Raw genomic sequence first — 23,202 nt, 5'->3', positions numbered from 1 at the left:
AACTATACCTGTTTCATCTCTATACAGCACTCTGACTCTGTAGGCATTATTGTCCGTCTCGAAATGAACACCGTTACTGAGAGTTTCTGATATTATCATCATTCCGTGAGATGAAATTGTCCTGAGAGACTGAGCGCGAGCTCATGAAGCTCCGCCCCCTGGGTCGTCCAGCAGCAGCTTATTTGCATTTAAAGGGCACACACTAAAACAGCGCGTTTTTCTGAGCCCCAAAAAATGACAATTTAAACATGCTGTAAAAAATGATCTGTTGGGAATTTTGAGCTGAAACTTCACATACACACTCTGGGGACATCAGAGACTTATTTTACATCTTGTGAAAAGGGGCATAATACGGGACCTTTAAAAAATAGCATAGACGGATCACTGAAATGCATCCAGTGTGAACGGTCTCTAAGACTATCTTATAAAGAACTTGATTGCTAAATGAATTGCTATGAACTGTAGGCCAGCTTATTAAATTATTAAATTATATGTAATTTACAGTATTATATTTTAATTTGTCTGCCTTGATAACATAATGGCTTAAATTATATTGGTTCTTCGCTAATTTTTATACACAGTGTGCAGTTACTTGTGTAGTTAATCAAATTAATCACAATCAGTTGCATAAAACTGAATAAAAAATGGTAAACAATTGACAGCAAATGGGATAAGAATAGGATGCTACAAGGAAGAAAGTCATAAAGAAGAAAATCTTACCAATTGCTGGTGTGGCTAGGGTTTGTCGACCAACTAGTTGAGCAGGGCCCAGTCCATCCAGGAAGTCACTGAACTGAGTCTCGACTCGAACTGCTGGAAAAATTTGACTGACAAAGACAAACATTGAAATGAAAAAAGGTGTTGCAGGTGTTGTTCTTACTGACTTATAGAAGATACCTAAAATAAAAAATCTAGTAATGGGATTGGAGAGTTTTGGAGATCAATTTCTTTTTTAATTGGTCTCTTTTAAATGAACAATGTATCCAAAGTATGTGGGTTTGTATTCAGGCATGGTGTTCCCACAAACCGAAAGTCTTTTTGAAGCATGTTTACATGTTTATCCATAATGGCAATGCCTGACTGACTGTTGTTTGGATAAAAGGAACAGCACTTAATGAGGCTGCTATTTCTAGAAAATAATAATCCCGGTTTAAGATGGGACATTTCAGAAAGGAAAAAAAATATGGAAAATGTACAATTATTTTGGATCATTGTAAATACAGGAACATTTGCTCCAACTGACCCCTGCTTTGGGACAGACATGTACATACAATAACTGGCAATTGGTATGAAAAGATAACAAGAACAAATTTTTCCATGTTGTTTTAGAGAACGCGTAACAGATGTTTGGAGAAGTGCGTGACCAATGCAGTGCCAATCTTGTTCTCATGGGTGGAAGTGCTGCATTTAAAAAATTACAAAATATAATCTAATAAAGCACGAGAAGGAAACTTACCTGCCCTCTGAGTTGTAGCTGTTCATGCTTCCGTTGTTGGATTCTCGGCTGGGTTGACGACTCATATTCCTCTGCAATTCCACAGCCATTCCCGTCTCCTGACTGCGCTGGATTGTCCCTTGACTGCCCTTTGACTTCTTACTGGACGCCTCTGAAGATGGACAGATTCCACAAACAATAAAGAAATGTACTTTTAAGACTTTTAAGAGAAGTTTGTAACACTCATTTGGAGAGAAAAGAAAAGAAAAATCTGTATCTCTCCAACATGATTGTCTGTGATAAATTTTTAAAGAGTTCAATGAGATCAATGTCCTTTCTAAACAATTCCGGTCAAGCTGCACACTATCTTTTTAACATGCTACATCCTTTTGGATGTTTGAACCAGACAGCGAAATAATTTGACAGTGCTTGTAGCTCCCACTGGGATGAGAGCTAACCGTACTGCGTTAACCACCCCTTTATCTGTCTTAAAAACAGATAGGGGGGGTGAAGCATGTCTCCTCCTGAGTCACTTTTGTCTTACATAAAACAGAGAGAATAAAATGCAGATCCCCCGCAGGTCTTACGACGACTCTAATGTGCTTTCAAGACTTTTTCAAAAGAAACAGGCTCTGTGGCAGTGGCATGAGTCGCCTGATGGAAAGTCTTATTATACCAAACAATGCAGTCAGTCCTGACATCTGAAAGTACTAAAATGGCCACAGGTGCCCCTTTTGAAAAGATGCTATTCAGGTTTGATAAGGACAAACAAACCATAGCTAAAGCATACATTTGAACTCGTAGCAGGATACTGATCAAAGGGTGAAACAGGAAAAGTAGGCTTAATGTTTGACACTGCGTTTTGTGTGTCCTCTTGTTTTGTCTAGTGAAAACACTTTAACAACTTCTTAGGACAAACACACACTATTTTTTTTTTTTTTTATGTCAGGTAACCTAAAAAACATCTAAACAAACTTTTTTAATTGAAGTACATTTTGGGGTCTTTTAGATTTTCTAAGTCACTTATGTTTACCAAGGCTGTTTATTTGATCAAAATACAGTCATTTTATGAAATATTATTACGATTTAAAGTAGACCTGTTTTCTAATTTTATATCCTGTGATGGCAAAGCTGAAGTTTTAGCAGCCATTACTCCTTCAGTCTTCAGTGTCACATGATCCTTCAGAAATCATTCTAATATGCAGACTTGGTGCTCAAGAAACATTTCTTATTATTATGGGTTTTTTTATACAACAGGTGTGCTATTTAATATTTGTGTGGACACCATGATACATTTGTTTCTGGATTCTTTGATAAATAAAGTGTGAAATATTGAAATGGAAATACAGACCCTTTCCCAAAAATTTGAATATCATGGAAAAGTTTATTGATTTCCATAATTCCATTCAAAACGTTAAACTTCCATAGATTATAGATTCAGGACCCACAACTTAAACGATTTCAAGTATTTAGTTATTTATTTGTACATAATTTGGGCTTCCAGCTCATAAAACCCACGAAAACAGGATTTCAAAAAATTAGAATATTACATGAAATCACACAGTAATTACACAGTGATACCATGGTCATTGAACCAGGTTTTGGTTCTTTTGGCAGTGTGGGCAGGTGCAAATCCTGCTGGAAAATGAAGGAAGCATGAAGTGCTCTGAAAATGTCCTGGCAGACGGCTGCGTTGACTCTGGATTTAATAAAGCACAGTGGACCAAAGTCCTCTTTTCTGATGAGAGCAAATTTTGCATCTCATTTGGAAACCAAGGTCCCAGAGTGTGGAGGAAGAATAGAGAGGCACACAATCCAAGATGCTTGAAGTCCAGTGTGAAGTTTCCACAGTCTGTGTTGGTTTGGGGAGCCATGTCATCGGCTGGTGTTGGTCCACTGTGCTGTCCACTCAACGCAGCCGTCTACCAGGACATTTTCAGAGCACTTCATGCTTCCTTCAGGAGACAAGCTTTATGGAGATGCTGACTTCATTTTCCAGCAGGATTTGCACCTGCCCACACTGCCAAAATAACCAAAACCTGGTTCAATGACCATGGTATCACTGTGTAATTACTGTGTGATTTCATGTAATATTCTAATTTTTGGAAATCCTGTTTTTGTGGGTTTTATGAGCTGGAAGCCCAAATTATGTACAAATAAACAACTAAATACTTGAAATCGTTTAAGTTGTGGGCCCTGAATCTATAATCTATGGAAGTTTAACGTTTTGAATGGAATTATGGAAATAAATAAACTTTTCCATGATATTCTAATTTTTTGGAAAGGGTCTGTATTTGCATCATTGTAAATGTCTTAACTGTCACTTTTAGTAAATGAAAAACCTGATAAAAACCTGATTTCAACAAGTACAACATGTTCCTGGATAAATATCTTTGTTGATCCTGGAACAACATTCCAATCAACCAATCAGATTTGAGAGACAAGTTTACAGTTTATCTTAAGTTTAGGCTTACAGCCAGGGTTAGGAGCTTCTACATAAGTGTTATTCACCAATCATTTCACTCTGATTTTAGGGATAACTTATGGATAGGGTTAGTTTTAGGGGTAGGGATATGGTTAGGATTACATTTTCAGACAGGAATGTTGTTTCAGGATCAACAAAAGATTTTGACACAGGAACGAGTCTGACTCAGCAAAATCAGGACGTGCGCAAAAGACACTGACCCGTTTGACTGATCTGTGAGGTGCTTCGGCTGCGACGGTTTCCCACAATAGCCACGAATCGAGCATTGAGGCTGGAGCGACGCTTTTTAGCTCCGGTCCCGACTGTTCCCAGAGCAGTGTCAGACTGGCTGCCGTCTGTTCGCTCTGATGTATTAATGTCACCGCTAACACTTGTGCTCTTTTGCATATTCCGACCAGATGAGGCTCTGACTTGATGACTGTAAGCAAGAGAAAGAAAGAGTAAAAGAGAGATGAATAGTTCATAGACAAATCAGTTGATACATAAAGGTAAGAGAGAGACACTAACTGTTGAAAACCATATTCAAGATTAATGCTTTATTATTTTCCAAGATGTACACTGCTAAAACAGCTTTCAAACCACATCACTGATTCTAATCTAAGCACAAAATAATAGCTGGTTTTGTCCAATCAAATTATTTTGCACAAGCCAGTATGGAAGAGAGAATGTTCGAAATCTGTTTTTGGACAATATCATCTGCTTCTCTACATAAAATTAGACTGAATCATGACAAATTAGTCAAAACTAGTCAACACTAGTTATGACATCACTTGACAAGCTCAGTTTTAGTTCCTGTGTTTTCCTGAGTTTGAGCGAGACTGATAAAAAACAAAAAACAAAAAAAAAAACCTTTTTTAAAATAGCTAATAGCCTTTTGTTGATGTCATGAATCGTGATTTACTATTTTGTTGCAGGTGGAATAGTGTAAGTACCGAAAGTAAAAATCTCATTCATTTTCTGCATAGGGGAACTGATTTTAAATGGTAATTTCTAAACATTTAAAAGACAGACTAACTGCGAGCTATGTTTTTGTTAATCAATGATATATGCTTTTGTTGAAGCCATCAGCCTTCATTATTTAAACTTTTCAACATATTTTTACACAATCAAGTTCAGCAGGGTAATTCCTGGTGAAAAACTACACAACCCATAATTCTGCAGAAATCTCCACCAATCAGAGAATCAAATTGCTCTCACGAAGCACTCTTAAACTACTTGAATATTTGTATGCATAATATGCATATTTTGCAATTAACCTAATTGTTTCTAAACATATAATATAATCAAACATCTTTAAAATGAATATTTTAATATTTCTCCATCATTTGTATCTGATTATGCCATTTGCAATGCTACATGGCATTGTAGTTATTTCCCTAACTGAAGCCGTTAAGTACATACCTAAGTCTCTCACCTAAGACACTTAAGTCTCGCACCTTTGTCTTTTTGTCTGATTTTCAACACTTTTTTGTTTCAAATCAAAGATTATAAACAAAAGATTATTGATATACCTTGTACATGGTTGGTTTGGTTCATGATTATATATCTAAACTTCACAAGCATTAAGTAAACTTTTTTTTTTTTAATCCCAATAGGAAAAATACTGGGGTAGGGACATTCTCATTCTTCTGGAAAGCATTTGATTGGACAAAAATGTAATCAGTATTCTGATCTGTTTTCCTGGAAGAGTTTAAAAGTGTAGACCTACTTAAAGTGAATTGTGTTTAGAAGTACACTAGTTAACACAAATTGACTAAAAGCCACAAAAGTGTTTTGATTCATGAAATCCTTAAAACTTGATTTTACATCTGATTTAATAGAACTGTGTTAATTAAAAAGCAACATCTTCAGATCAGTAGTTCAAACTGTCTGTATTATGACACAGCAGCACACTTTGACAGGGCAGCCATGTCCTCTGCTGCCCCCTGGGGGTTCGGAGGAGCTGCCGTGTGTCTGCACCCTCTGACGGTGTCAAGGTACTGCAGGACTGTCCAGTTGCACTCTCCCCATCATGTCTACACCCTAATCCACTGTCTGTAGGATGTAGGGTGGGGATAGGAAGTAAGGAGGTAGGTCTCTCTTCCACAGGCTGGAGGGCAGTGCCAGTGACAGAGGGGTAAGCAGACAGGGTTCTGGGTTTAGGAGGATCCAGTGCTGGCTCAGTATTCAAGCATGGGAGATATGAGATGAGGCATGCAAAGAGGGATCTAATACACACAATACACAGGACACACATAGACACACACAGAATGGCATGTGAATGAAGCAAAACATACAAATGATACAAATGAAATCAAACACAGCATGCACAATTAACCTTGTCTCAAACTATATGTAGTGTACAGGATCATTTTAAGACAGCAGAAAAGAATATTCCAATAAAATATGAATAGTTGGTAAAAGTTAAGGTATTAAGGTATGTTTGATGCATAACATGCACATACGTTTTTTTTAACATCAACATTTTAAATTCATATGGATGTACAAGGGATAGTAAATATTTTAGAAATAAAACTGGTCAACATTTACTTAAAAAGTTTGTTGCTATTTTTAACCACTTTTTTGTCTTCACTGACTCAACTCATTCTAACGGCTGTGACAAATGAACTTTATATTGATCATAGTCAACTTATTTGTAATAAAAGTTGCATGCATTATAATTATAAAGAATTAGCTTAAAAATAAAATTCACAAACATTCAATCACATCGCACAAGTCAATGCCACCCAAAAATATTTCATGTTAACTATGTTTGTTTGAACTAAGCAGACTTCACCCAGTGACACCTAGTGTGTGGCTTCAAACTGATATATAAAAAAATAAAATAAATGAGATAGATATATAACTGGTTAATGAAGCCCGAAATGTGTTAGGAAAGAGACAAGAATAGACAGAAAAGATAGAAAGTTAATTTAAGGAATGTTTTTATCCTCTTTTAATTTTTTTCATTGTCATTGCCTCCTTTCTATGTAAATTAGTCTTATTATAGAAAAAAGTATATGTTTTTAACATTGCAATATTACCACGTATGTATGCAGGTGGTACTGTAAATGGAATTAGTTTTTTTTGTAAATTTTCTACTGATCATGGCAGCAGTGATTCATCAATTGAGGATCGAAAGCTTGTGAAGAACTCTATAACTGGGCATATGTCCAGATGTGTGGTGTAGTCGAGCATGCTTTTTGCATTTTAAAGAGCCGACTACGGTGTCTGGATCACTGGGATCATTAAGTCGTTAAAACAGATTGCGATATAGTCTGCTAGCCTTCAAGATGAGGAAGATTATATATACATTTGGGTGCTGTTACTCGATTTGCATAGTTCCTTTAGCAAATAAGACGATAAAACAATCCAGAATGTGCATACAAATAAAAAGCACTATCAGCAGAAATAAGATAAGATTGCTCAATTCTAGATGTTGTTTTTGTTGTTGTTTCTGGTATTAGCTAATGATAAAGTTTTATCCGGTGGTGGTTGAGGTAAAGACATGGGCAGGGGGAGCTGGTCCATGTTACCTCAGATGTCCAGCCACCGTATGACGTCTGCGTTTAAGCTCCTCAGAGAAACGTCTCTTTCCCAGACTCCTCCTGTTGTCTGTTCCATTCACCCCCCATGAAATCCTTCTCTCCTTCTTCTCTTCTCCTTTACAACTCTCCAACGACTTTGACCTTTAACCCCCAATGCAATATGCATGCATGCAATAGGGCACAAGCCGTAATAGAAAGAAAGGTAAATCATGCAGAAAATAAAAATGTTTCAAAAGTAACAAGCCATGCATAAGACAGACAGCTAAAAGCATGCAAATGTCAAACACGACTAATAACAAAAATGAAATATCACTACCTGAGGACACATTTTTTTATGACCTGAATTGAATAATTACTGCTAGTATAGAATAATTTAGCAATTTTACTTGTGACAAATATTATGATTTGTAGGAGAGGGAATAAATAAGCATTGCAAGTGAACAACAATATAATTTAATGTGACAGAACGGAATATGATTTTTCAGAGTATGGAAAAATAGCAGAGAGCTAAAGAAAGAGAGAGTAAAAAGTTGAAAAACTATTTTGTAGCTATTAAAAATATATATATTTTGTACTATTTTTTCCAAACACCCCACCCATTGGTGTGCAGGGTACAAAATCAACTTTTGCTCCAACTTCCAATGAAGAGTTAATCAAGAAAATGTACTGGCTACTTTTTTTTTAAAGGTCATAACTATATTTATGCATTTTTATATATCTATATTTTCATTGGGGTAGGTACGATTTTTGTAATGTTTTTGAAAGAAGACTCTTATGCTCACTAAGGCTACATTTATTTTATTTACATTTAAAATAGCTGTTCCCTTTCGTGGTCACTCCGAGTTACGTCGGATGACGACGATTGGGGTTTCGCTTAGAAAGCCTCTCACCTTCGAGTATATAAAACGAGCCAATGGCAATGAAATGCCATGGGTCTGCGGAATTTGCATAGCGTATCTCCGCCCACCGCAGGGGGTATATAAGGAAGTACGCTGCAATATGCAGATATGTTTTCGCTTCGGAGCCAAGTTCAGTACTTCACTCCACAAGCCTTTTGAGTGTCATCTCAAATCTCTTCGAGACGAGCGGCTCTTCAGTGTGTTGGTGTGACGGCGCTTTCCAGCGAGATCGCATTTCCTGCTGCTGATTTGTGCAGTAATCTGCCGACAGTGAGTGTGTTTCTCCCTGGGCGCTTCAGCACTCTGCTGAGCTTTTCCACTCTCTAAAAGAGCTGCACGCGGCACGTCTTTTTCAAGACGGTTCGCCCGTGTATTTTCTGGATGTGTGTGCGTGAGTCATCTGCCTAACGGTCGCGAGCGCTGTTTTGCGTGTTGGGCTTAATCACGCTTGGCAGCGCTCGTTGATGAGTCATGTTTTCATTGCGGGAACATGACCATCGCGATGTTTATAGATCAAGACTCAATGATCTCCATGTGAGTAGAGTCCCCTCTGCCACACCCCAATTTATCTCTTCCTCGAGAAGGGATACTTTGGCTGGTGGCCAGGGTGATCTGAGGGTTTGGTGTGGCACAACAACCGACGAGTCAATTCCTCGGGCCACACCCCCCTCCACATCGCAGACCATGCACTCACAGCATCACAAGGCGGGCTTGATTCCTCTGGAAATGAAGTTTCGACTGCGTTGCCTCCCACGGGAGTGCCATCGTTGCCGGGACCGATCCAGAGCTGTCAGCCATACTTTCCCGGGCAGCTGAAAGCATCGGCTGGAGTGGCCCCGCCCTCCCCCCGAGCGCTGTAAGCTTCTCCCGGACGTGCATCAGGATGCCTGCGCTGCGCGAGACTCCACGTGACTTTCGCGGCCCGCGGGTGTCCTCCGCCTTCGCTGCTTTCGATCGCACGGCGATCATGGTCTGTATGTTCCCTGTCACTATCGTGGCACGGTCATGCAGTGCTGTGTGTCGCCTGCGCCTTCGATGCAGTGCTGTCCCGGGAGTTCTGTCGAACCGGCCGCAGTGGAACGCTAGTCCTTCCCTGGCCAACCCTGGCAGAACGCGGAAATTCTAACCACGCCCCTATGCTGGGACGCTATGCCTCCCATGCCCGGCCTGGTTGTTCCGCCGCGCACACTACTGACCTCGCTCTCGGGCGACATCGGTACCTGCGTGATCCTGGGTCAGGTGATGTCCACTATGTGGTCCAGACATGGGCTTAGCCAGGTTGATGTGGCAGGGTCTGAGAATTCATTTTCTCAGCTCCCCCATATCCCAGGCTGAGCTCTTTGGCGGTGTGGCTTCGACCACCTGAAGCAGACTCAGGTTCTGTACCGATGGTCATCCATCCGTGCGGTCTCCTTAGTCTACTTCCCGCCAAGGCCCCCTCCATGCGGCTGCTCCCCTCGGGCCTTCACCAGCTCTGAGTAGGAGGAAGTCGCAGGAGGGTGGCGCTGCCCGTCTCCGCCCCTTAGACTGCCACGTCAGCCTAAGCAGCACCCTTGAGGCGGGCAGCCTGGTCGGCGGTGTGGTTGAGGACTGCGCCCAACAGTCTTCGATCACTCCAGAAGCGGACTGAGGCTCTGCACTGACGGTCATCCGTTGGTGTGGTCTGCTTAGTCCGCTTCCCGCCGACGCCACCTCCATGCGGCTCCTTCCCTCGAGCCTTCACCGGTCCGAGCACGAGGAGGTCGCTGGAGGCTGGCACCGCCTGTCTCTGCCCCTTAGCCGGCTAACACCTGGCTAAGCAGCACTCCTGAGATGGGCAGCTTGGAGTTAGGGCTCAGTTCTTCGGGGAGTTGGGAGCAGGACCACTCCTTCCCCCAGTGGAGGGCTGGGGGAGAATCTTGTTCTAAAAGAACTGATGCTCTTTCTCTGAGCTTTAAGAGGCAGTGGATGACAGCACGCGCCGCCCACGGGCCACGCTCCTCTCATCCCCCCTCTGTCGCCAGACCCCTGCCAGAGCACGCCCCCGTGGGACGCGCGCCCTCCCCTGGCCTCCTCTGGCAGGACGCGGTTAATGACCGTGCCCCCGCACAGGGCCGCTATGCCACCCTCGCCGGTGCCGGTCATTCCGCCTCGCTGCCCCACCGACGGTACGTCTGTGGTTCGTATGACCCCGCTGGTGCACTTTCTGGAGGCCTGGCTAGAGCTTCCCAGACTGTCCCGCTGGGTCGCGAGAACCATCAGGCTCGGTTACGCGATTCAGTTCGCGCGATCTCCTCCCCGCTTCAGGGGAGTCCGCTTCACTGTGGTCGGTGGCAATGCCCCGGTCATGAGAGCGGAGGTCGCCACCCTACTGGCGAAGGGTGCGATCGAGATTGTCCCTCCAGCCGAGATGAAGTCCGGCTTCTACAGCCCTTACTTCATTGTACCCAAGAAGTCCGGTGGGTTACGGCCAATCCTCGACCTGCGCGTCTTGAACCGCTCCCTTCACAGGCTGCCGTTCAAGATGCTAACGGCCAAACACATCCTCCAGTGTGTGCGGCCGCAGGATTGGTTTGCAGCGATCGACCTGAAGGACGCCTACTTCCATGTCTCCATTTTACCTCGACACAGACCGTTTCTACGGTTTGCTTTCGAGGGGCAGGCATACCAGTACGCGGTTCTCCCTTTCGGGCTAGCCCTGTCTCCTCGCGTCTTCGCGAAGGTCGTCGAGGCAGCCCTTGTTCCCCTCCGGGAACACGGGGTTCGCATCCTGAACTATCTCGACGACTGGCTGATCCTAGCTCACTCTCGAGACCAGGTTTGCGAACACAGGGACTTAGTGCTCCGGCACCTAGTTCGTCTGGGCCTTCGGGTCAACTGGGAGAAGAGCAAACTCTGCCCCGTGCAGAGGATCTCTTTTCTCGGTATGGAGATCGACTCGGTCGCCATGTGCGCGCAGCTTACGAGCGAGCGCGCGCAGTCACTGCTGACTTGTCTTCGTCAGTTCGAGGGCAAGAGTGCGGTTCCACTGAAACTATTTCAGAGGCTCCTGGGGCATATGGCATCCGCAGCCGCAGTTACGCCGCTGGGATTGCTTCATATGAGACCGCTTCAGCTTTGGCTTCGCGATTGAGTCCCGAGGTGGGCATGGCAACACGGCATGCTCCGAGTCCCAGTGACTCCAGCCTGCCGTCAGACCTTCACCCTGTGGTCGAACCTCAAATTTCTACGGGCCGGAGTGCCCTTAGAATGAGTTTCCCGGCATGTTGTTGTATCAACAGATGCCTCCACCACGGGCTGGGGCGCCATGTGCAATGGTCATGCTGCCGCGGGCTCCTAGACAGGACCCCAGCGCCTTCGGCATGTCAATTGCCTCGAGTTGCTGGCTGTACGTCTCGCCCTGCACCGCTTCCATGCACTGCTCAGGGGTCAGCACGTACTAGTCCGATCAGACAATACCGCGACAGTAGCGTACATCAACCATCAGGGTGGTCTACGCTCCCGCCGTATGTCGCAACTCGCTCGCCACCTCCTCATATGGAGTCAGAAGCATCTGAGGTCGCTTCGAGCCATTTAGATCCCGGGACACCTGAACCAGGCGGCCGACAGCTGTCTCGAGTTCGGCCTCTCGCTGGAGAATGGCGACTCCATCCCCAGACGGTCCAGCTGATTTGGGGTCAGTTTGGCGACGCACAGATAGATCTGTTTGCCTCCCACGACTCGTCCCACTGCGACCTGTTTTATTCCCTGACCGAGGGCACGCTCGGCACGGATGCACTGGCGCACAGCCGGCCGCGGGGCCTACGCAAGTATGCGTTTCCCCCAGTGAGCCTTCTTGCGCAGACCTTGCGCAAGATCAGGGAGGACGAGGAGCAGGTAATTTTGGTTGCCCCGTATTGGCACAACCGGACCTGGTTCTCCGAACTAGTACTCCTCGCGACAGCACCTCCCTGGCCAATTCCCCTGAGGAAGGACCTCCTTTCTCAGGGACGGGGCACCCTTTGGCACCCTCGTCCCGATCTTTGGAACCTCCACGTGTGGCTTCTGGACGGGACGAGGCAGGTTTGAGTACCCTACCACCAGCGGTGGTGGCTACCATCACTTCCGTTAGAGCATCGTCCACGAGACATGCCTATGCGTTGAAGTGGAACCTCTTCGTCAACTGGTGTTCTTCTAAACATCAAGAACCCACGAATTGCCCCATCAGTGTCGTGCTTTCCTTCCTGCAAGAAGGGTTGGAGCGAAGGCTGTCTCCCTCCACCCTGAAAGTGTATGTTGCCGCCATTGCCGCACATCACGAAGCAGTTGATGGTAAGTCTCTGGGGAAGCACGACCTGATCGTCAGGTTCCTGAGGGGAGCGAGAAGACTGAATCCTCCTCGTCCTCCCCTCGTACCCTCTTGGGACCTCTCAGTGGTTCTAACTGCCCTGCAGAGTGCTCCATTTGAGCCTTTGCAATCAGTTCCTGTCTTTGAAGACAGCGCTCCTGGTTGCATTGGCCTCCATCAAGAGGGTAGGGGACCTGCAGGCATTTTCGGTTGACGAAGCGTGCCTGGAATTCGGGCCGGCTAACTCTCACGTGATCCTGAGACCCCGGCTTGGATACGTGCCCAAGGTTCCTACCACACCCTTTCGAGACCAGGTAGTGAACCTGCAAGCGCTGCCCTTGGAGGAGGCAGACCCAGCCTTGGCACTGCTCTGTCCAGTACGCGCCCTTCGTGCTTACGTAGACAGAACGCGGTGTTTCAGGACCTCAGACCAGCTCTTTGTCTGTTATGGTGGGAAGCTGAAGGGAAAGGCTCTCTCAAAGCAAAGGTTATCTCACTGAATAGTGGATACCATTGCTTTGGCATACCAGCAGCAGGGTCGTCAATGCCCCCTTGGTGTGAAAGCCCACTCCACTCGTAGTGTGGCTTCCTCTTGGGCTCTAGCGCATGGCGCCTCGCTAACAGACGTTTGTAGAGCTGCAGGCTGGGCGACACCCAACACATTCGCGAGATTCTATAATCTCCGAGTAGAGCCAGTTTCTTCTCATGTACTCGCTTCAACCAGCCGGTACTAGATTCTGCTCAGGTGTCTTCGCTTGCTCGCCATTCCTCTCCACGGACGGGATACGTGCGATCATCTTCTCAGGTGAGTCTGATAAGCTCTGAGTTCCTCCAGCACTGGTTACGTCAACGCCTGAGTTATGCCAATCTGCCATAACACAGCTTTTGCGCTTGACTAGGTGCCTCCATGTGCATGGTCCCCCCTTTGGGCGACCCCCACATGTGTATTCCACTGTAAGTCTCTTTTGAGCGTGTGTCTTTCCCTTGGCAAGCCATCTTGCCACCCCTGGGGTTTAAATATTCCACCTGCGGCTGGACACCTCAGTGATACCCCATATGCATCCCTCTGGGTCATATGTGTCTCTCAAGTCCCCCCCTTAATGGTTGGGCATAATTGCATATTTCTCCTGAGATATGCTTCCCAGTGTACCTTGGTATTCCTGTGTTAAGTAGGACTCCTTCGTTCGTGCTAGTCTCACAACAGGGAGCTCAGACTTACGCAGGGCACTGGATGACAGCCGAGGTGGCGTGATTAGACTGGAACCCCAATCGTCGTCATCCGACGTAACTCGGAGTGACCACGAAAGGGAACGTCTCGGTTACGGATGTAACCCTCGTTCCCTGAGTAGGGAACGGAGACGTTACGTCTTCCTGCCACTTCCGCTGTATCGCTGAAAAACGCCTGAGTTCAGTCTCGGCTCCTCAGCGAAGACATATCTGCATATTGCAGCGTACTTCCTTATATACCCCCTGCGGTGGGCGGAGATACGCTATGCAAATTCCGCAGACCCATGGCATTTCATTGCCATTGGCTCGTTTTATATACTCGAAGGTGAGAGGCTTTCTAAGCGAAACCCCAATCGTCGTCATCCGACGTAACGTCTCCGTTCCCTACTCAGGGAACGAGGGTTACATCCGTAACCGAGACGTTTTCATGTCAAAGCTGATTTTTCAGCAGCCATTACTTCAGTCTTCATCATCTTTCAGTTATCATGATCATTAGAAATCATCAATACTAGAGTAACATTTCTTATTATTATCAGAGTTGAAAGCGGTTTAGCTGATTAATATTTTTTTGTGGAAAGATCAAAAGAACAGCATTGTAAAAAGTATTTACTGTCAATTTTGATCAATTTAATGAATTCTTACTGAATAAAAATGAATAAATATTAATTCCTTTAAAAAACATTTTTACACCAAACTTCCAAATACTTTCACACACACACACACACACACATATATATATATATATATATATATATATATATATATATATATATATATATAATCTGATAAATGTTGTGTTTTGCTGCAAAAGCATTTTAGGCATGCTATAAACTTCTAGTCATTAAAAGACTCTTACTTTTTGAGGGTTTATATGTCTGATTGTGTAGCTTGTGTTGCTTATATCAATGACGGTCACACTATTATTCTTACACTTTGACCTAAACCATGTACAATGTTGCATTATCTAATAATAACTGCAAATTAACTCCAACATTAGCCAATATTATGCAGTACTTTCCAAGTGTTAAATGTGGACCCTGTGTGTTTGTTTCTGTGCATGTTTATAGGCTAACCTTATTCTCCCATGCGGCCTCTCAGACTGAATGGACATGTAGCTGGTGGCGCTCAGCCGTGAGGCACTGCTGGCATGGGAGATGGCTGAAGCATCGCTCATGTCGCTGTCTGATGACCTCGCAGACATGTTATCACAACTCCTCCTCTGGTCTTTATACATCTAAACCATAGAAAACAACAAATATTTAGAACCATTTTAAAAAACAATAAAACTTACAAAAATGAATGTGGGCAAATAATTAAATTTTGTGAAGAATTATTTAATCATCAACCAGCACTGCCAGACAAATGAGTTAAAGACCTAAAAGCCAGTTTAAGACTCACATCTCTCCTGTTCTTGAGCTCTGCCTCTGGGTCGTGACCAAAGCTTGTAGAAGAGCCCGGCCGATAGGAGGGAACTCTCATCTGCAACTGACGAGCCCGCTCCTCCACTGCTAGAGCTACAATGAGACAGCAAGGGGGACAGTAAACTGAATTATTGAGGAAATTATACTTTTGATGGAAATGCACATTAAATCTTCCCTGTTTGAAAAGACAGACAGCCAAAGACACTACAGTCAAAACCATTGTTTTTTCATGCATTTTGTGATTTTGGGATAGTTTGCTTGCATAACATGTCTTCTTCTTCTTCTAGTGGAAAGAAAACATCCAAAATACTGAAAGTGCTTATTTTATTACACTTTATCTATTTGGTATTTATCTTTAAAGGGTTTTTTCTCAAAATGAGTATTTTCTCTCACAGTGAACCAGAAATTCTTACTACAGTAGCACTTACATGCAACAAAAGTTTCAGTTTTATCTATATAATGAAGGTTCCCTTTCGAAGTGGAACTCAAATCTGCGTCATGGAGTTGACGCTATTGGGACACTCCGCATGAGCTGGTGTTTGAAGCATGTATGTTACCCACCAATTGACTACCACAGTTATGTCACAGGCATGCCGGCAGGGTATATGCGGGCACCTAGTCATCAGCTTCTTTGTCTTTAGGAAGCCATATGTTTGTCTGCACGTGTAAAGATTCTCTGTGTGTTTGCGGTTAGGAGAAAAAAATATGTCTAGTGCATTTAGGAGATGTGTCACAAAGATATTTAACACTAACACACTATTCTCACAATCTGTGTGTTATATGTCTTGAAATGGAGCACGCTCAGTCAGCCCTCAAAGGGGCTGGTTGGACTCATTGTGTTCACTTCACAGTGAGAAAGTTCCGCCCCCACATGGCTATTTTCAAGTTTGCTCCCCGTGGAGTTTGCTCCCCACTGCCGAGGCAACACAGCATCTTTGATCGTGGGGGTCACAGGTTGAGCCTTAAGGGGGGAGGAATCCGCACCAGGTAGATTGGATGAGCGATTTCTCGCAGGTCATTACAAGCGCAACTGTGAGCCTTCTCTTCCTCCCTAATTTCTATAATGAGGTGGTGAGATTGTGGAACAAACCATTCTCGGCCTGTGTTCACGCCCCACTTGCAAACAGATACACTAATATGAAGGGGCTTGCTGAACATGGTTATACAAGGATGCAACGGATTGAAAATTAGCTTGTGAGCTATCTCGACACCGGTGCAGCGTATCCAGACCCAATATCAAGACTTTATGTGGTGGCGGGCCAGGAATGTGGAGCTTTGCACACCATGTCGGTTCTGCAAGCTTACCAAGCTGACCTACTCAAGGATCTCAACCTGCCTGAGGGAGTATCTCAGAACGCATATGCACCACATCCCCAGCCACAGTCGAGGTTCTACATCCCCCTCTTCTGACCCTGTTGCTTACCCTAGCTGGAGACAAGGTCAGGGGGAGAGTGTCACTGGGGGCTCGAGGAGGCAACCTCAAAAGAAGCCAATGGAGGATATAAAGGAAGTCATCTCAGCTAAAAGTGCAAAGAAAGACGATCCCTTAGGGTCCTCTTTTGGCTTTTCAGGGGTAGGTCCTCATGTGACCTATATCAAACAGGATTCCTGAAGAAGTACTGTAGAAGTGTAAGCTTTCACCAGCATTGAGCTAGGAGATAGAGGAATAATATATGTCATAACTGTTCACTTCTTGGATGACATTTAGATAATTGCAGTAGCATTGGCTCAGGTATCATCCTTCCCTGAGCCTGGGAAGCGCAGTTGCCTTTATATGAAATAAGTGGCTGCAAATTTGCTCTACTTTTTAGTTGATTGCCTTTGGTTTACGGCAATAAATATTGTGCTTCCCTTGTAATCACACTCTTTAGCAGAGTTGGCGTGTTCACGTTTGTGATCCACTTAAAGGGCCTCAAACAGATAGGGTAGCAAGTTTTTCACTGTTAGCACCCTGCCCCTTTGTCTGTCGTGGCCTTGAACACAATGGGTATTGCTGCTCAGTATGTCTCATTAGCAGTAAAGCTAGACTGTTGTAGAGGAGGTAGAGTGATTGTTATAATCACTCCCTTATTTGTCTCTCCATTGGCTTGCACTGTGGAGATGATATGAACATGCTTCCCCTGTGTGTTGGGTGTTGCAGGTGTAGAGTTTGGGCTCTAATGCTGTCGCGCCCCACTCTTCTACCTGTAGTGAAGTGAATGCACATCACATCATCAGATTGCACATCACTTTTTCATCTGTCGCCTGTTCCAATACTAGGAGTATGGTGTCGATATTGATGTGCCTCCCTGGTGGCACATTAAAAGAGGACTTAGATAAAGAGATCATCTGGTACCCTTCCATTGAACTGGATATAGAGGCAGTTTGCGCAGGCAGACGGGGAAAATGGGTAGTTCAGGAGAATCGGGAGTCGAAGCAGCCAACAGGGAGGCAGGAGGACCGTGACAAGACTGACAGGGAGAGCGGGCTGCTCAGGGACAGCCTCAGTGGCCATTACAGGGAGCTCAAGGACCACCAGACTTGGGTTGGGTCCTCCAGGACCACCAGATATGGGACCTGCAGGACCACCGGAGTCGGGTCTTCCAGGACAACTGGAGTCGGGTCCTTCAGGACAACTGGATTAGAGACCATTGGTCTAGGGTCCTCCAGGACCACCGGACTTGGTTGGGACCACCAGAGTCAGGTTCTCCAGGATCACTGGGCTTGGGGGAGCAACAGGAGCACTCCTTCTCCTGAACTTGCGAGGACGAGGAGACATAGACGGCCGCCCGCAGAGAAGCTGCAAAGCACTCTGCATCCTCATGGAGTGATGCAGTGGTCTCGGGTGCCTCAGGGGAAGCTGCAGCATCTACGGGTGCCTCTGGGGAAGCTGCAGTTTGGCTAGAGGTGGATTTGTTTCTCCTCCTCCTTAGAGGTGAGAAGTGGAGGTTTTACTGTCTGAAGGAGGAAGGGTATGCACCATATTATAGGGCACCTCTTGCTACAGTGCTAGTTTCCTCCCACTGCAGGTGAGAAACTCCACAAAACCCTCAAAAGACAGATGCTCCATGCTTAATAACCTCCAAATTTTAATGGGCTCATCAAGGGCATAGTTAAATAAGTCCTTGAGAGCCGCCTCATTGTAACCCAGCCTGAACTGAACCATACTCCTGAACTCCAGAGTGAGTTCCCTAAGACCAGTCCCTCGTTGATGGAGGGAACTCAAATGCTGTGACCCTGGGCATGCATAGGGAGAGGGGACTACAGGCAGTGGAAGCTGGTAGATAGAGCAACCCATTTTTCCGCGGAGTCCTCATGTTGGGCAGATCGCTCTGTCACAGATTGGGGTGAAGGGATTAGGCCAGGACTCAAGAATGCAGAGATGGGCTTTTATTAAATCAAAAAACAAAATAAAAAATAACAAACAAAAACTACCCCGTGGGAGAAAACATGACTGGCTGAACAAGGCAAGATAAGGCAGGGTGGGACAGGACAAGGCAGGAAACAACAGGAAGCCAGTAAACATGGCCCACATTAGACGACGATCTACCACAGGACTGCAAACACGAGGAGAATGAATAGGGAAAGCAAACAAAGCAGGTAACGAGGGAGGATAGGTGGTGCAAATGAACAAATATTCAGATAACAAGAAGGGCAGGGGTTTGAAAATAGACAGCAGAGCACATGGCGCATAGAAACAAACATGACCAGCCATGTGCTCACACCACACAAATTAAACAACAAGAGCACATGGCCAGTGAACACAATCACAAGCCATGTGCTCAAACAAAACATGACAAGAACATGCAGCCAATGAGAGCTCTCACCGACTGTGTGTCCACACAAAACATGACAACATGAAAGCACGCAGTCAATTAAATACACAAGCCGCGTGCTACACAGCACAAGACAAAACATGACAACATGAAAGCACATGGCCAATATAAACTAGGGATGGGCAAGAGTACTCGAGTGCTCGTACGTGACAGCGACGATCAGTCATGAAAACGCAGCATTTGAGGCGGTTCCTGAGGCCTGATTTGTTCCAGACCAGCGGAATAAAGTGAAACTGGATTTGAAAGCACGCACTGCAGTGATAATGCAGTTAACTGCAAGATGTGCAGCGCCAATCTACTATGTAGCCTACATAACATTATAATGAGAACACCTTTTTAACTGCTAATTTCTTCACTGACCAAACAACAACCATCAGCAGTCAGTTCTCAGCTCTACACACACAAGAACTCAGACCAACCACATCCACAGCCAGAAATCTTCTCTCATCCTTCTCTGCATTCACTGAGACAGAAGTATCTTAACTTCTCCACTCCAGTCATCCTACCACCTGCCCTCCAGATACAATCCCCTCACACCTTTTATAAGCCATCTTTCCTACATTTTTACCAGCACTCACACACATTGGCCGCACTGCCATTTTCCCTACCGCATTCAAGCAGGCTCGGGTATCACACTGCTTTAAAAACCCACATTAAATACGTCACTTGTAGATAGTTACAGACCTGTCTCTCTCCTACCATTCAAAGCAAAAACACTTGAATGAGTTGTTTTCAACCAGGTATCATCTTTCCTCTCACAGAATAACCAGCTGGACATTAACCAATCTGGGTTCACCATCACAGAGGCACAAAATCACTCTCCAGAACATTTTCATTCACTGTTCCTTGCTGGTGATCTCCCCGCCTTCATCCGGAATGCAGAATCCCTGACAACATTCAAAAGACAGCTGAAACTCAACTCTTCCGTGAGCACTTAACCTCATCATATATATATATATATATATATATATATATACATTGATGATAATAATGCAGCTGTTTTATTTTGTTCTCATTTTTTAACAGTAAAACTATGTTTTAGCCTATTTAAAATTGTTTCTCGTTATGACTTCGAAAACATGCAGTGATGACTGTAATCACTTTCTTTCATGAAAAATAAAATGTTTATGTTATGTATCTAGGATATCTGATTATTAATCTCATAGGATTTGTCATAGAACGGGCTTCAGTCTACTGAAGATCATTTACTTCAGCCTTACCTCAAGCCTCTATTCCTTTCAGATGTTTCTTTTTCGATAATCATAATCTAGCAGTGTTATTTTTTTCTAGTCATACGTTCATGTTTTCATAGAAATGTTTTCATGTCATATTTTTATTTGTCAACATAAATTTTCGTAATAGTCTTAAAATATTTTCATTTTCATGACAATGTTCCAAATATTGTGGGTTTTGAACAAGGAATATACAGCGGAGTAAAAACTAATATTGTTCAGTTCTTCTAGACAAGCAAGTGATCAATTTTAGGGAAAAATGCAGAGAATGGAATGAGATACCTGAGTTAGGTTTCTCCTCAGGTTTACTGTTGACATGTTCTTCATGAAGATGGGGTTGAAGGCATGAGAAATGGCATGAGAAGAGACAGAAATGAGTAAGGTAGAAAGATCAACATACGTGATCTTGTGGAGCACATGAAAAAGGCTACGGACAGAGGAGTCATGAAATTATCTGGCATTTATAAAGGCACTGGGACAGATTCATGTTCGGGCTGTGATTTTGAATGGTAATAGCATTTCAGATTACTGCTGTCTGATTTTGTGAGTATTTAGAGGGAGAGAGAGAGTGAATTGCTTACCTTGCTCTATACTGCTGCTCTTTGCAGGGAGTTGTGGCAGTTGTCTGCCTCTGCGCCCTAATGACGTGGTCCCTGCTGGGGAATAATGTCCACCTCGTGGAAGTTCTCTGGAAAGAGAGATTTTTTGTCAAAAATACAGGAGAAAAAACATTTTATAATGTGATTTAAAGGTTACATTTCATTGTAATACACTACGTAGTTACGGATAAACAAGAAAACATTTGAAGGAGAAATTATTCATTTTATTGTTAAAGGTGCACTTATAACTGTGTCCACTTTTTGTGTCAAAATGTTTTGCTTTAAAGGCTGGAATACACTACAAAACTTTTTAAATCTGAACAGGTTAAAACAAATCATCATCATATACTTTGTCGACTTTGAAAATGGTTTCAGTGAAAAAAATCGGCATCATACACTATGACTGAAGATTACACACTACCAGACTTTCAAATCGTTCCAAACTCAACAAACTCACACATAAACATGTGCCTCATTGCTAAGAGGTGCATGACAAATGATAACAATATGTGTTCTAAAATCATCTTAAAATATCAAACATGTTTCATAACTAGATGGAATCAGGGTCTGAAGTAAAAAAATAATAATAATCTGTGCGTATCATACAATGCATGATTTTTTTGAGAAATCTGTCAGCTCTGACTGCCCAGTATCTGCAGACTGGTTATGACTTTCAGCAACTACTGTAGCATCAACTCTGTATTCCTACAGAGCCAATAAAATGGACATGGTGATGGAAAAAAAATATGAGATGGGATGAAAAAATATATTTTGCATTTGCAAAATTTCACATTAAGTTTTCCTTCATGTCCCTTTAGGGGCTCTGTATATTCCAGCCTTAACTTAAAATAATGTTCACTCGCATGAGATGAAGACTCACGCAAAAGCAGTTTTATTAAAAGAGTGGGATTGTGGTCGTCATGCTAAGAATACGTGACCACATTATCTCCATAACCCCTCCCATTATTAGACACTTTTATTGTCGTGACAAATACATCTGTGAATAGGGTATTTATTCATTGACCGTTTTTGCTGGTAGATGTTCGAATCAAGTTCAAGTACACTGTTGTATCGGCCAACGAAACAAAATAACAAATAATCACCTAGTGCAACTTTGAGATTTAATGTTATCAGTTAATTCAAATTTATGGCGATAACATATTTAAGAAACAGGTTTTGTATTATTAAGACATCACAATAAACAACAGTGCACAAACTAAAGCAGATAAATCAAGTTCTGAGGGGCTCCCAGCATGCACCTGTCAGCTCTTGGAGAGTTAGGGCAGGAACCCCCTAAGCTGGTCTGGCCAAAGGGCATGAGGGGAGGCTCTCTCCTCCTCCTGCTGCCCCTCAGGATAGAGGTGGGCTGGAGTCTAAACACAGCCACCGCAAAGGAGGTCAAGGGCAAAAAAAAAAAAAAAAAAAAAAAATTAATGACATAATCAGACATGCAAAAAAATAAATAAACTAAAAGGGTAAACCAACTACAAAAAAACGTAAAAATAGTGAAAAAGCTGAAATAGATTCACACACACAAAAAGATAAGTGATAAAGATGTGTTCAGAGGTTTATTATGAGATCTTACCTGTCACCATCAATGGTTTTCTTGTTAGCTATCTGAGAGCTTGGCCTATCCAAATTGCCAGAATGCCTTTGAGATGGAAAATGACTGATCCATAAAACAAACAGAGTGGAAAAAACAAAAACAAAAGGAGGAATGTAATAGCTAAATGGAAAGGTATCATGGAGTTCAAGGCCAGGATGATGGATCTCTGATTTAACCAAAACTGTTAAAGGCTGAGATTGCAGAACAGACTCCTCAAGAACACTACCGTTTAAAAGTTTGGTGTCAGTAAGATTTTTAAATCGTTAGCCTGTTATCCTCACCAAATTGCATTTATTTAATAAAAAATAGAGTAAAACAGTAATATTGTCAAATATTATTACAATTTAAAGTAACTTTGATTTAATATATTTAAAAATGTGATGGTAAAGCTGTGATTGTTAAGGTGAATTTTCAGCAACCATTACTCCAGTCTTCAATGTCACATAATCCTTCAGAAATCATTCTTAAATGCTGATTTGGTGCTCAACAAAAATTACTCATATTATTTTTATTATTATTCTGTATCAATGTAAAAGCCTTCATTGTCACTTTCGATTAATTTAATGTGTTCTTGCTGAATAAAAGTATTAATAAAACAATGATAATAATAATAATAATTAAATCTTACTGACCCCAAGCTTCTAAAACGT

The 23,202-nt window shown here is 43.4% G+C and overlaps 1 protein-coding gene across 4 annotated transcripts in view; it reads right to left on the bottom strand.

Moving 5' to 3' along the window:
* Positions 1–23,202, bottom strand: part of rims1b (regulating synaptic membrane exocytosis 1b) — a 90,721-nt gene that overhangs the window by 4,175 nt on the left and 63,344 nt on the right. The window contains exons 21-30 of one of the 4 annotated variants that reach the window (XM_084105804.1): positions 22,532–22,615; positions 22,206–22,319; positions 20,929–21,035; positions 20,630–20,668; positions 15,278–15,393; positions 14,953–15,113; positions 7,436–7,588; positions 4,121–4,338; positions 1,457–1,607; positions 721–827 (exon numbers count right to left, since the gene is read on the bottom strand). In XM_084105804.1, coding sequence (XP_083961930.1) covers positions 721–827; positions 1,457–1,607; positions 4,121–4,338; positions 7,436–7,588; positions 14,953–15,113; positions 15,278–15,393; positions 20,630–20,668; positions 20,929–21,035; positions 22,206–22,319; positions 22,532–22,615 — 1,250 coding nt within the window. The remainder of the gene's footprint in view (positions 1–720; positions 828–1,456; positions 1,608–4,120; positions 4,339–7,435; positions 7,589–14,952; positions 15,114–15,277; positions 15,394–20,629; positions 20,669–20,928; positions 21,036–22,205; positions 22,320–22,531; positions 22,616–23,202) is intronic. The other 3 variants (XM_084105807.1, XM_084105805.1, XM_084105806.1) reach the window with 3 other exon arrangements.

The sequence above is a fragment of the Abramis brama genome (assembly GCF_963993115.1).
Source record: "Abramis brama genome assembly, chromosome: 2".
In the NCBI taxonomy this organism is placed as follows: Eukaryota; Metazoa; Chordata; class Actinopteri; order Cypriniformes; family Leuciscidae; genus Abramis; species Abramis brama.
The sequence above is the reverse complement of the archived record's forward strand: the minus strand, read 5'-3'. Positions and strand labels throughout refer to the sequence as shown.